Below are 14,511 nucleotides of genomic sequence, written 5' to 3'. Positions count from 1 at the left end.
CAGATAAATGTAAGAAAAACTGAAAAATGTTTGAACTTATCTAAATGATTCTTTATTCATTTACAGCTATAATCCAAATATTGTGCAAACGTACAAAACATGTACAGTGGTGTTTATAGCTCAAATGGTGATGCTACTGTTAAAAAGGTCTAAAGGTTGTGGAAAAGTAAGGTTTATGACGTTTCTTTGATTATTGGCTAAAAAAAATCTCATTTTGGGATTGTCAGAGAAAAATAAAAACAAAAACTGGTCAACTTCACATGAAAAATAAAAAACACAACACGTGATGTGCTTAGAACGACAGAGGATCACGTCTGTTGATCTTAACAGCGAAATGCATTTTGCAAGAGCTATTTTTTCCTGAATTGTATTGACCAATTAAATCCGAACAAATATTTCTGCTCTTATGGTTAAAAAAAGATTTTCCCACTTGGCTGATTTGCAGCCTTGAATTAACACATCGGATTACCTGTACGTCTAGCAGCAAACATATTTTAGCTTTGCAGCAAACATGTCTTTGCAGTATAGCAAACTAATGAGTGCTTGTCTCTGCAGGGCTCCGTGGAGGCTCAGTGTGGGCTCGTACTGAACGGCCAAGGGGGCGTCATCCGGAGAGGTAAGCCCCCCCCCCCGTTTATTTCCTCTCTGTATTGTTGCACCGGAGGCCGTGAAAACAATCGCGGCTCGACACAAGACAAGACAGCGAGCAGATAGACAAACAGGCGGAACACTCCTCTCTTGTCTGCTGTCAACATGTTACAGCAGGAACGGCACCGCTTTTTTCGCCTGTTTAAACACTAACACGCGTGCACACACCCGCCTTCTCCCCACTTCCACTGCGAAACGAACTGTCACTCAACACCTACGGCTTTTGGGAGGGGAACAGGTACACTTAACTCTCCTAGACAATTAAAATGTCAACAAAGTCACGAGTTAATGTGTAATTACAACGTTTGAGATAAAAAAAAAAGTCAAAAGACAATATATAACCACAGACAGACAGACAATTATCCTATAGCTTTGTCTTTTCTATTCCATTCAGAAATACTTTTTTTTTAATCCAAAAGGAAACCCAAATATTGTTTTAAATGTTATTGCAGCTCATTATTTGATGCGTCAATTGAGGCATCATTATTATATTATTATGCATTAATAATGCAGGTGATGTCTCTGATATAACTGGACATAAAGGGTTAAAAGGAAGGTGTGTTTTTTTTTTACAGTAGCTTATGCTTTAGTCTCAGAGTCCCTTTTTTATTTGAATGATGAGGGAAATGATTTAGAAAGAAATGTAATAAGTGTACAGCCATTTAATTCAGTTTTACATTAGCCAGAGTGGTTTTGATTTTGAATACAGTTGATTATATATTGTGAGATTCCTTTAAAAATAGTTAATAGGCCTTTAATTTAAAAATGGTGGTGTTCAACTCTGATGCATTTGTGTTTAGTAATATTTTCTTATACACTGTGACCAAAACAGGCGGTTCAGAACCCCTATTGCCAAAAAATAAAAAATATAGAGAAAAAGCACATTAATAGCAGGAAACGTGTTTGATTCCTCCATATAAACGTCACTTTTGGAAGTAGGCTATTAAAACGCATTTGCGTTAAAATAACGGGAAATTGGTTAAATTAATATATATTATTGCTTTAATGTTGTAATATTACTGTTATTATTATGGAGAAAATTATTGGATTTCTTATAATATTTTATTTGATTTATTTCAAATGTGTTAAATTGTTTATTTTTTTTCGTTGCGTGTGTTCTACATTTGATTCATGTATGCTGTTAAATATTTTCGTAATCAATTGCAATTTTTTAAGACATCTTTTTATTATTTATTAGACTGCAATGACGCCGTTACGTTGACTTAAGAGTGCAGATGTAGCCTCTGGGTTTGTAGGGTGGAGGTGTTTGAGTCTGCCTGCACATGTTGTTTGAGTCTGTATAAACACATAGCAGGCCATCCTGTTTCCTCATGAGTGGGCTTAACATGCTGCGGATCTTCCTTTTGCTCCATCAAAGCTAGCCTGTGTTTCTTTTTTCCTGCATGGTGACTATGTGTAATTTTCCATACAGAAGCAGAAGAAAGGCTGGTGTCTTTAGGGTTTAATTTCTGTTCAGCCTTGCCTTGCCTAGGTGTTGGGGGTTTTCTCTCAGATTGACGCGGGAATCCCTTCGCCATCACTTTCGGTTAATGGTGCGCCGTATTTGGCCCTGAGCTCAGCCGCTGCAACCATCACAACCAATAATCTTTGCTTTACCTCCCGCTCCCGTATCGATAGCTTCTCTCGCCTCGGGCTCATGCTTTGATATGCTAATGCAGAGCGGGGCCCCCGGATTCAGCCGAGATCATATTAATGTTGTTCTTTCTGACTGCGGCTTCGGCGGCATGAATATTCACATAACCTTTTTCAAAAGAAAATCACTCAAGAAATGCGGATCCTACTTAGGAGGAGTCGTCTGTGTTTTTAATCACACTGCTTTCCCTTTTTCCACTTCAGCTCTAACAGCAGCCCGCAAAGATCAAGCTGATCTGTCTGACGCGCGCCCCCGCTACGTTACGCACGCACATACCCTTTTTTTCTGTCAATACATTTTTTTTTTCTTTTCTAGCTATAAACATCGTTGTTAGAATATGAGGAGAATGGCATTTGGCCCTTGTCTCTTTTTCTTTAATTTTCGTGGCAAACTCGTAAAAGGCGCTTGATTCCGCGTGTGATCCCGCCCGCCGCTCGCGCCGCAGCCCGAGGCTACTCTCCGTTACTTAAATACCGTTATCGCCTCTGGGCCCGCGCGCTCCACTGACTGCACTACCGGCAATAGCTCTTTTCGATCGCCCTTGGCAACATAAAATACAAACTACTTTGAATCAAAACATTTTTAGGGGAATTAATATGATGTGAACTGCGCGGCTTTCAGAGACGCGCGCTCCTGTCAGAGCGCGTGTGCCTGACGGACAGGTTAGTGCGGGTTCGTGTCACACGTAGGCAACAGGCGAGTCTGGATACTAGTTCGCGCGCACGCATGCACGAGCACTGGCGCCAGACCTTAACGAACATCAGTCCTATCTATCGATTTCTCCAACCTACAATCGTCCATGTCTGGCAGGATGAGTAAAAGTCGAGTCAGGTACAAATTGTGCAGCTGGAGTCCTGCTGGCCTTTGTTTTCTCACCATCGTGATGTTCCTGTTATGCTGTGGGCTTCAGGCGCTGGAATGAAAGGTGCAAAGTAGCTGTCCATGGTACTGAACCTGGATGACACTTTTTAAACAGTCTTCCTGTTGCCAGAAAATGAGGAAAATCCACAACATTTCTGCTGACTATGAATAAAAGATTGACAGTGGAGAAAAATAAGATTCAGTTGGTTCAGTTTAGTTTGTTATTGCAATGGGACATCCATAAGAGCTGTTAAAAAATATTCAGCCATCAGCTAATTTCCATCTGTAGTCCCAGGACAGATCACCTAAAAATGCATATTAAGCTACAAAAAAAAATCAGTAAACATAAAGAAAGATTTATGTAATTATCTTAATTTGAATTTCCTTTGTTTTATTAGATATAATAAAATCTCAGAACAATCTGAACCTAGTAACTAATACAAAATTAAGTATAGAATATTTTAAGTCAATTGAAGCTAACTATACTTTGTTTCCCCCAAAATTTGTTTTTAGCTGCTTCAAAAGTTTGCGTGATTGACAAAGTTGATTATTTAACATTTAGCAAATATTAGTGATCAAAATGTTGAAGCTGATACCTTCAAGGCTTTTTTCATTGCTCCTTTCCTGGGAGATTAGATAAGGTAATATACCGAGTTTAGATACTGAGAAGTGTTAGTTTCACTTATATTGCCAATTTCATGTACAAAACAATATCAAAGGTCCGGCCATTGGTTAATTTATGTAGTCACAAGGCTACAGGCACACACTAAACACACAATCATAACAAAGTACATACAAAGTCAACACATGTTAAAAAATCAATTACATTTTATTACATCAGCTCATATTTCCTATTAATTGATTCCACAATAGCATATCTTAACCAGTTATAACTAATATCTCTTTATTATTATAGCTATCAGTATGTTTTCATTCCATTCAGGGTGCTTAATCCATTCTTAAATAATTCTAACCGGATCCTATTTATCAAAACCAAGGCTGCCAGTGCAGTGATTTGGCAGTTTATCACCACGGTTGTATGTTATAAATGAGGTGGCACATAGACTCTTTTTCAGCATCAAACATGAGTTGCTTGCAGCAGTCAGAGGAACAGAAATAACATTGGACTTTATCGTATTTTGAAAAAAAAAAACAACTAATTGTGTAATTGTATGGGTGGATGATATAAAATGTTTATGATAGTTCATCAAACAAATATTCAATGAAATATAACATCTTTTTAACAATTTATCAAATGGAAGGTTATTATTTGGGATAACATGTTTCAGATGATGTTGGACAGAATTTAGAGGGTATTTAACAAATTGTATAAATCATGAATGCACATAAAAACCTGTTTCGTTCTTTGAAATGACAAATGTGTGTACATGTCCTGAAAAAATGTCTTTTGAAAGCAAATCAAATCCTTTTGAGGAACAGAGCAAAATCATAATTACTGTTCCAAAAATGTACCTCTAAGCAGTAGATATTGATGCAATCATTTATACACTCGCTATTTTATTTCTTTTTAATCATACTTCCTATGCTTTAATCTATGAAAACAGAATAGAATCAGGGCAGAGATTATAAGCAAAGAGGAATTAATAGTGCAGTACGAAATATGTGTAAAAGATAAAATCCCAGCAAACATACAGCAGAATGAACAAATATTGTGATTATGTTTCCAGCTCAAAGCAATGGTCTGTACTGTCCAAAATTCCCAAACATGTCACTTAAATTTTGGGCAATTATTTTACTTTAATGACATACCTGATCTCATACGTATCCTTCAAAGTATAAAACCAATCAAAACATTCAAGTTAGCTTAGCATAAAGTCGACATATCTAGAGAATACTGTCCCAAGTCATTACTTTGCTATGATTTTTCCTAATGGCTGCCCTGTTCTGGCAGCTCTATGCAAACAATGATAGATCTCATTATGTGCAAGTGACATGTCAAAAACTTATGTACATGGGGAAAGTAAGAAGTTGTTTTGTTGCATGATTGGATTTGCCAAAAATATAATTACTTATAGTGTTGGGTTGTTGAATAGTGTGATATTGAAATCAGAAAATATCCTTGTATTCAAGTTTAATGACAAAAAGAGACATTCTGAAAAAAGCCTGTAAATCTGTTTCATTGCAATGAAAACCAAAACCTAAATTCTAATTCTTACTGAAAAGAAATATCTTACTTTTGTAAAAAGAAAATACCTTCCTTCACTGCTTGTGAGGAAGTAAAGATGCATTGATGGTAAGATTTTATGTTTTCAATTAATACATTTATTTATTCTCTTATAGTTGTTTGAAAATTGAAATTGGTTATTTCATAATCTTGTTTTAAGTATATTCATACCAAATTACACTGAAGACATAATCAGTGCAATCAGCTTTATTCATGCTTCCACATTAAAATGTCATTGTAGGTGGTAAAATTTGCCTTAAAGGGCCACCAAATATCTTGTCCAATCTTAGCCTGCAGCACAGTTCTATTTAGCCGAAAGTGTTTCTTTTTATTTCATCACATCTAGTAAACGAATGACAAAGCGACACACCCTGATGTGAGATGTGATAACAAAGTGGATCAATAATAGAATATAGCCTACAGTACATCAGATAAAAAATGTTATTAATAAAACTTAAGCTGCAGAGAAGTTGTTACATATTTCATATTTGTATATGAATATATATTAGTAACAGGTAGTACTGATGAGGGTGTGATTGATAATGAGAAACGGTATTCTGCATCATTTATTCTTACATTCAGAAGTTAAAACTACACAATGAGATCAGTGGAAAGTTTCTGAAAAAATATTTTGTTTCGCCCTACCTGAAAGAAAGGATCTTACATATAGATTATTATGGAACTGAACCTGAAACATAAATTCATGCACACAACTATAAAATAACAACATATTTTTGAGGGCTATGAAGAGGGTCTTTGAATAAAGGTGTGTATCTTGCACCAATGTATATAAAGGGCTTCATATTTAATTAAGCTGTTGGTGCATTTCAATTTACCACAAGTTTGCAGGTCTCTCAGTACTCTAGATTATTATTATTTTTTTTTTATTGACATTCACTGAAAGTATTCCGGCTCAAAACAACCAATTTTAAATAAGCACATGCTCTCACTTGACAGGATGTTCTAGCTTTGGGGCTACTGTTAAAAAGTCAAAAGTTTTAGCACTTCGCTTTTCTTCCCACATACCAACTTTCCAATGCACTGATTGTTTATAAATAATTACAAATGAAACTTTAGCTAGAGATGAGATAACAGATTTTCTCACTGATCTTGTCATATCTAAAGACTTATTTTCTACACTGCCTTCTGTTTTATAGGATTCTTTGAAATCAGAACCAGATAGACCTCATACAAGGTGTTTACACCGCTGTGAGCAACATTGCACAGTAGTCTCCATGTGTGGAAAATCCCATGGATTCTATGGATAAAAAAAATTTACATTTATTGTGCAATGAAGCTAAGTGAATATGCATTTTCTTTGCTTGATCCGTGGACATTCAGGGTTCAATTCGAAAAGATACAAGAACTTTAAAAATTAGCCCTTTGCACAATTTATTGTTCCCTTGTGTGTAAATAAGATGGTACTTTATGAATCCAGAAGAGTTTGTATTATGTCTTTTGTGTTTGTTTGAGTAAAATAACAGAGCAGAAGAAACATCCACATTTCTTTTAATAATAAAATTGTTCCTTGAGGCTCCTGCAGCTCCTCTAAAATACACCAGCACACAAATGTTAGGCACATTGTATTCCGTCCAGTGGGGAAATAAAGTAGGCTGTGTTTGTGAAGTTATCGTTAAAGCTGCAGGGGAGCCTCCAGAATGCTGTCAAAGGGTTGGCCAGATCGGGGGTCCCTGATAATCTTTGGGTGGGCACACCAAAACCAAACAACATCAATGAATTTCAGGAATCCTGCTGTTTTATTATTTAGGTGAAGGTAGTGGGGCAGCAGGAAGAAACAAAGCTCTGCCAAATAAATAAACTCACCAAACCTCTATTTTTATAACATTTTTATTTTTTTATTGGTGGGAAGATTACGGTCAACTCTAAATCCCCATATATGTTCAAATGTTGTTCTTTTTCTTCACCTAGAAAATGAACCTAACAGTGTTTCTGTGTGTTTGCAGGGGGAACATGCGTGGTGAATCCCACAGATCTTTTCTGCTCTGTACCGGGTCGACTCTCGCTGCTCAGCTCCACCTCCAAGTACAAAGTCACAATTGCTGAAGTGAAAAGAAGATTGTCTCCGCCAGAGTGCCTCAATGCCTCCTTGTTGGGCGGCATCCTGCGCAGGTCAGTACAAAATCTAGTTGCAGATAGAGCTGAGGTGATAAACAACAAGAGAAAATAACCTATAGTCATGTGCTGTGGTGAATGTGCTGGAAAAGCTAGCTTAAACTATTGGTAAAGTTGAAAAAAAAAGGTTTATATGTTCAAAAACTCCAAATTAAATAGTTTACACCCTACATATCATCATAAAATATGTGAAAATATATAAGTAAAGAAATGAGTGTAATAAAATAGAAATTCTGGAAGCAAAAGCTATTATTTTTTTGGCCTAAATCTAGCTGCTGAGCTTCGGAGTGTCTTTGTAGCCCTCAGATAAAACAGAGGATATATAGCTGCGCCCACAAGAAGGCCGGGGCTGCACGCGCCGCCATGCCCAGGGAGCCAGAGGGAGGCGAGACCAGGCCAAAGCATGCCTGGATCAGAGAAAGCAGAGGAAGGCAGGAGTTGCCAGCGTTGTATTATTGATGAGCTGGAGAGAAAGGGAGAAGGGGGAGAAAGAGGAGAGGAGAGGAGAGAGGGAGCAGAGAGAATAGGGATACCAGACCATGCATCAACAAAGGAAAAGAAAAACCCACGCTCAAATGTGGATGCTAATCTTTATGTGGATTAATATTGATAATGCTGCAGACATTGGTATTAGATGTTACATGTAGAGGGTCTTGCATCAACGGTGCCCTGCATTGGCACCTTCTAAGTCAATTCAGAATTGGACTGTCTGTAATATTTAAGGTGTTCTAAATGCCCAAAAGGAACAGAAAATACTAAACTTCAACATTTCAAACAGAACATTTCTAAATAAAACTCCAAATTTCCTTTAGGATAGTCTCTGTCAATGTAGATTTGCCCGGTCCAGTTTTGAGCAGTCTAATATTTAGGATTTAGTAAAAGACATAAACAAGTGCAGCCTCAATGTTAATGGAAATACTTAACAACACTTTAATTCTGAACTAAAGCATACACTGAAAATCAGACATCATTATCAGTGTTACCCAGCGTATATCAGAGGGATGCATCCTTTCAATTACTTTATATGCAATAAATCAAATCAGTTCTACCATTTGGATTTCCTTAAGTGATTACATTGAACAATTGAAGGATTTTTTTCTACAGTTGAAATGGTCACCCTTTATTGAATTTATGAATTATTTGCAGAGCAAAATCCAAGAACGGTGGGCGGTGTCTTCGTGAAAAATTAGATCGCTTAGGCCTCAACCTGCCAGCAGGAAGAAGAAAAGCTGCTAATGTCACCCTACTCACCTCCCTGGTGGAAGGTCCGTTGCTTCAGCCATCAGGTTTTTAGTATTTAATTCTTTTTCCCGCTTATCTCACTGCTTATACCCCTGTCTTTGTTCGCTGCAGGTGAGGCGCTCCACCTGGCGAGGGACTTCGGCTACACCTGTGAGACAGAGTTTCCCAGCAAGGCGGTGGGAGAACATTTGGCGAGGCAGCACACTGAGCCGAAAGAGACCAACGCGCGCAAGAAAATGGTTCTGGCAACAAAGTAAGAGGAAAAAACTCTTTAATATACATCCCTACAACAATGCAAAAATAGAACTTGTGGAAGTGCTTTTGAGGATCTCAACAGAATTATCTTATGCTGTCTGGCATCTCAAGTGCTGGATTAATCTGTTTAAGGTTATTCTGGTGGAATTCATCTAAATATGTTGTTTAACAAATGAAGTATAGACTCTATGAATAGACTCTATTTGAAAGGTTTTATCCTATTTATTCACTCAAAAGGAACTGACCTTATCAAAAGTAATAAAGATGGTTGGGTTCAGGGAGAAGCAAAACAATCAACTCTAGATTTTTGCTGGCTGTGTTGGAGACAGATGGTAAACCCTCAGTCTCCCCCCTCCCTCCTGTCTGTCAGGCAAATCTGTAAGGAGTTCCAGGACTTACTGAGCCAAGATCGTTCTCCTTTGGGTTCCTCGAGGCCGACCCCGATCCTGGACCTGGACATCCAGAGACACCTCACACACTTCAGGTAACAATTTTTCTTTAAGAAAATGACAAGAAACCTTAAAGAAAGAAGCCATATTTGTGTTACCCTACATTTAAAAACTACCAGTCGAGAAGCTTTGCTTGTTGTGACAGTGACCTCCTTGCCAGTTTCCAAAAGACGCAGCTGTGCATTTTTGATATTTGGCACAAGCAGCAGGAGGACAGGACGCAGCCTAATTAGCAGAAATGTCACAAGTATGGCATCACAACTCGCAGAAGTTTTAGTAAACTAATAAAGAGGGAAGAATGTAGACTGATTGGAAGCAACCCTTCATGGTGGTTGAAGCAAGTGCTGAGAGATGACCTTTAGGTTTGTGTTAACCGTTCTGCTTCCCTGTGTTACTTCAAGATCTTGAACATATTTTGAATCTCTGCAAAAAATTTATTCTGCATTGCTTGAAATGAATTGAAGTAATGCTAACTAGCCTGCTACTGACAGTCACTATAAATAATCAGATGGAATCTAAAGCTCTGAACCTTGTGAAGTCTAGAATGTTTAAAAGAGCCCTCGCAAAAAAGGATATTTATGGCGAGATCTTTCAAGTGCTGGCCCTTTTGCTCCTTTTGCCATTTTTTTATAGTTTTGCCAGACTTTATTAGGTGTCATAAAGGATCTCAAAGATTTTCTAAATTTAACAAACTTGAATTTACTTATTTTATACTCTATTCAAGCACACAGGGGGAGATTTTATACCTGCTCTGAGGTCAAAATGTAAGAAAAATTAATTTATTTTCTGATGTAGTTTACTGTAGGTAGATTAACCTAATAGCTTATTTTTTGGCTTTTTTTACTATTTCTTACTATTTCAATGCAAAAAGAACAAAATTAATTTATTTGGGATTAAAGTGGAAGTAGGAAGGGATAAAATAGCAGCATATAGCATATACTCTGAAGGCCCAATAGGCGATGTTATTTCTAGCTCTGATGTTTCACATGTACCATGAAAGTGACTAAGTCAGACTGTATCTGAATGCGTTGTTGAATGCGTGTTAAAATATTTGTAGAGATATGGTCCTAATTCTCTGTGTTAAAAAAAAAATGTATGCCATATTTGTACATAAAAGTTTAGGATGTGGTGTTTTATGATTTCTTGCATTACATTCATCACAAACTTATATGCAAGAATTTAAGACATCTTAAAAGAATGTCAGATTTTTCAGTAAAATAGTAAAACCACTAAATGTAAGAGTGCAAAGAGTAAGAGATAGAGTCGGGTTACTCTCTGAGTTTTAGTTAAATCTTGGAAACTAACTTTCGTGGGAACAATCATCCATTTTTCTGTCTAAAAAAAAGTAAATATAAGAGCAAAGATCATTGTGGGATGTTTCAAAAGCAGTTGATATTTATAGTTGACAACTTAAAACTTAATAAAAATCGTATATCAAATGAGGTCAATGTTTTTCAGATTAGCTACAAGTTTTCACAAGCCTTTATAGGAGACTGTTTGGTCTCTCTGTGAACTTTTAAATAATTTAAATGAAAGACATTCTGTGGACAATAAAAGATCTATGATGGGAGGATATGAGGAATGTTTACTGAAGTTTTGAGAGTATATGCAGCAGGTTAGCTGTGAGAGTCCTAAATCAGCATAAACTCTGCCAACCCTCATGATCATGTATTTGTGTCTCTTACCTCTGCAGCCTGATCACTCATGGCTTCGGTACACCAGCGGTCTGTGCAGCTCTCAGCACCTTCCAGACGGTCCTGAGTGAGATGCTCAACTACTTAGACAAAAACTCGAGTGGGAAAACGAGTGGACCTAACGAACAACAAATCAACAGCAGCTCAGAAAAGACACAGCTCCGGAAAACAGCTGAATCCCAGAACAAGGAGGGGAAGTCAGAAAAGACTGAGTAGCAACCCTTCTCCTCCCCAACACTCTTACACCTGGTTGCCGTGCCTTGGAGTGCTGAATCTTAGGAGTATATCTGAGTACGAGTGTGTGCTTGTGTGTGTATGTGGGACCTCATACTGGAGTAAATCCCACAGATTTTGGATAACTTCTTAAGGACATATTTATTCCTATTTATTTATGTTATGTTGAAGTCTAACACTTATTTAAGTTTCCCAAACATGGAGAGTGATGTTGAAAAAAGACTACTGGGACTCATCCAAAACTTTTAGTTCTTGCTTTGCTTTTTTATTTATATTTTTAAGTATATTTTTTTCAGATCGGGGATGTGACTATTCAAAGACAAATCGCTGCAGTGAGTCAGCAAGATCACAAAAACTGAAAATGTTTTCTGCTCTTATAATTGATGCTCTGGTCTTCAATGACTATTCAACTATTCAAGTTGATTTTTTAGGAGTTTTGCATTCAGCTCTGAATGCAAAACTCAAAACCTGATTCCAGATAATAATTTAAAAAGATCAGTAACCTGCAAAGCACTTGACTCACATCAATCAGGCATTTATTTAGCAGTGCCTTTCCAAAGTCTTCATGCCCCTTGAAGTGTTGCACATTTTGTCATCATACAACCACAAACTTAAGGATAAAACTGCAAAAAAAAAGAGAAGACATACATTTTGGGTGAGTGTTTTTTTTTTATCGAAATACCGAAGGGTAGCATTCAAATATATTGAGCCCATCTGATTAGATTCCACTTAAAATAATATTGTGCAATCTACTGATTTCAGACTTTACCTAATGAGAAACTTTGGTCCACTTGTTTTGATTGAGTTTCAGTATAACTCCATCTGTTCTGACAACACCTCAGAGGATAACTCGAGAAAATAAGTGAGCAAACAGCCTTGTAAAGATGCCAGTCAGTTAATGAAGTCATGAGTAAAAATAGTCATAACCACAAACAACTTATAAATAAATACCAGTCCATCTAAGACTGGGTAAAAAACGAAATAAGAAATGCCGAAAAGGCCACTATAACTCTAAAAGAGCTGCAAAGCTCCACAGCTCAGTACAGATGAGAGAAGTTCAGTGTTTCCCAGACCTCTTGTTGGACACAGCAAATGTGAAAAATTAACTTTCTGACCAGGATGTAAAACATTGTGCTGTGCAAATATTGCCATTGCACCTACATTATGGTGGCAGCGTCATGCTGTGGGGAAACATTTCCTATGTAGGATCAAGGAAGCTAGTCAGTGTTTATGGGAAAATGGAAGCCTAGCTAAGGACCTGCTGGATGCAGCAAAAGACCTGAGAGGGAGGCAGAGGTTCAGAGAACTATTCTTACCAATCAGCCACAGCTGCATTGCAATGGTTAAGGTCAGAGCATGTTCATGTGTTGGACTTTAATGGGGCCCTGTAATGATCCAGACCTGAACATACATGCCAGTACTTCAAAATCTATTTTTGCAAGGAAGAAAGGGCAAACATTTTTTGTTTCAAAGCACGCAAAGATCAAAATTTCCAAAATACAAATTTTAAGAGTTTGTTTTGTTTTCCCTCCACCTCACAAATGTGTTTTAATTTGTTTTGACCAAAGTTTGTGGCTGGAATGTGACCCAATGTGTAAAATATTGGAGGGTTATGAATCAATTTGGGAGACATTGTATTTTGACGGTGTCTGTTAACCATGTGGATGACAGAAATGATTAGGCTGCACTGGGGCATGTGCGAGCTTGGTTTTCTGCATGAATGTGTCAGTGTGTGTGTGTGTGTGTGTGTGTGTAAGAGTGTGTGTGTGTGTGTGTGTGTAAGAGAGAGCGAAAAAAAGCAAGAGAGAAGGGTCCAACTCAGCCATTTTGTAAAAGAGTGACTTTGCTTTGTGCATGTCTGTCTTCGTACATGATCCAGATTGCAACTTTAGCCGACACAAGCTCTCCAACTCGCTCATGAACATTTGTACAGATATATATAAATATTTAAATAACTTTTCTTGTAGGCTTTCGACTATATAAATGTTAAATCCCTACCTTCTAAAATGCTGGTGTTCAATAAAGACAATTGTGTTCTACAGTTTGTTTTCTTTTGGTATGACTGTCATGTGTTGCACTCCCATGCAAATATACAAGTTTCATATACAAACACATGTGTGCAAACATCAGGAAGCAACAGAGTGAGCAAAGACAAAACAGAGAGAGCAGATCAAAGCCTGAGAGTGTGAAATATACAAAAGAGTTCAGAGTGTCAAAATTATGAAAAGCCAGAGTTCTTGTCTAATGTTGGGAGAGAAAACTCTACCTACAGCAAACTTCAAACGCCTGTGTGTTTTCCTTCAGTTTGAGCGACTTCTGTCAGGTTCCCTGTTTATTCACATTTTCTAAAACTCTAATGATAAAACAGAAGGAAGAGCAACTGCCTGCTGGCGTCTCCATCCGGGCTCCGCGGGTTCTGTTTGCTCGTTAATATTCCAGTCATTTAGAAAGGAGGTCACGTTCGCCACACAATACAAAAAACACACACACACAATCAGACAGGATGCATTAACACTGATGTCTGCACTGATTTGTCACCCAGCATCAGTGCAAAGGGGGCCTCTGGTGGAGAAGTAATGATGGTAAAGAGAGGTAGAAAGGAAGGAAGTGACACAGGTGGAAGATACCAGCTTGTTCCTGGTTTTACTGGATGTATTTGGTCTGCTGTAAACACGAATATGCTGTTGGGATTTCCCTGTGATGTCTAAAGTTTTGAAAGCAACCCACTGCTGCAAAGCAACAACATATGTTTTTATCTACCCTTCTGAAGCTACATCATGTGCATCTTTTTTCATTTAGGAACAAGAACCATCTAAAAATCTTCAGTAATGCCTTTAGGAGAGGCAGATGTTGGAGACCAGTGCCTATTTTTTTCCCACAAAATGACAAAACATTATTAAGCAAAATGTTGCAGAAAGAGGGATTTTGCGTAGAATAGATGCTTGGTGTAGAACTGCATGTTATATTCATTAAAACTCTAAATTAAAGCAAAGGTTGCTCTATTAAAATCTTTTTCATTATCATTACTAGATTTATGTTACAAAAACCAGTTTTCATTAAAAAAATATTACTGTCAAATGTTCGTATCAATTTTTAAAATCATAATAAAAAATCTAAACATTTTTCAGAAAATTCATTTCAAACCATATAATTATC

General features: G+C 37.3%; 1 protein-coding gene across 1 annotated transcript in view; it reads left to right on the top strand.

Moving 5' to 3' along the window:
- The window catches only part of tfap2d (transcription factor AP-2 delta (activating enhancer binding protein 2 delta)), a 16,215-nt gene extending 3,973 nt beyond the window's left edge, over nucleotides 1–12,242 (top strand). Inside the window, exons 3-8 of the mRNA XM_015371771.1 lie at nucleotides 556–616; nucleotides 7,313–7,478; nucleotides 8,628–8,746; nucleotides 8,835–8,976; nucleotides 9,349–9,462; nucleotides 11,121–12,242. Of these exons, the coding sequence (XP_015227257.1) occupies nucleotides 556–616; nucleotides 7,313–7,478; nucleotides 8,628–8,746; nucleotides 8,835–8,976; nucleotides 9,349–9,462; nucleotides 11,121–11,337 (819 nt within the window). The 3' untranslated portion in view covers nucleotides 11,338–12,242. The remainder of the gene's footprint in view (nucleotides 1–555; nucleotides 617–7,312; nucleotides 7,479–8,627; nucleotides 8,747–8,834; nucleotides 8,977–9,348; nucleotides 9,463–11,120) is intronic.
- Nucleotides 12,243–14,511: the final 2,269 nt, after the last annotated feature.

This window comes from Cyprinodon variegatus, unplaced genomic scaffold, assembly GCF_000732505.1.
Source record: "Cyprinodon variegatus isolate N-32 unplaced genomic scaffold, C_variegatus-1.0 Scaffold64, whole genome shotgun sequence".
NCBI classification, from domain to species: domain Eukaryota; kingdom Metazoa; phylum Chordata; class Actinopteri; order Cyprinodontiformes; family Cyprinodontidae; genus Cyprinodon; species Cyprinodon variegatus.
Note: the sequence above shows the minus strand (reverse complement) of the source record. Positions and strands in the feature narration are given on the sequence as shown.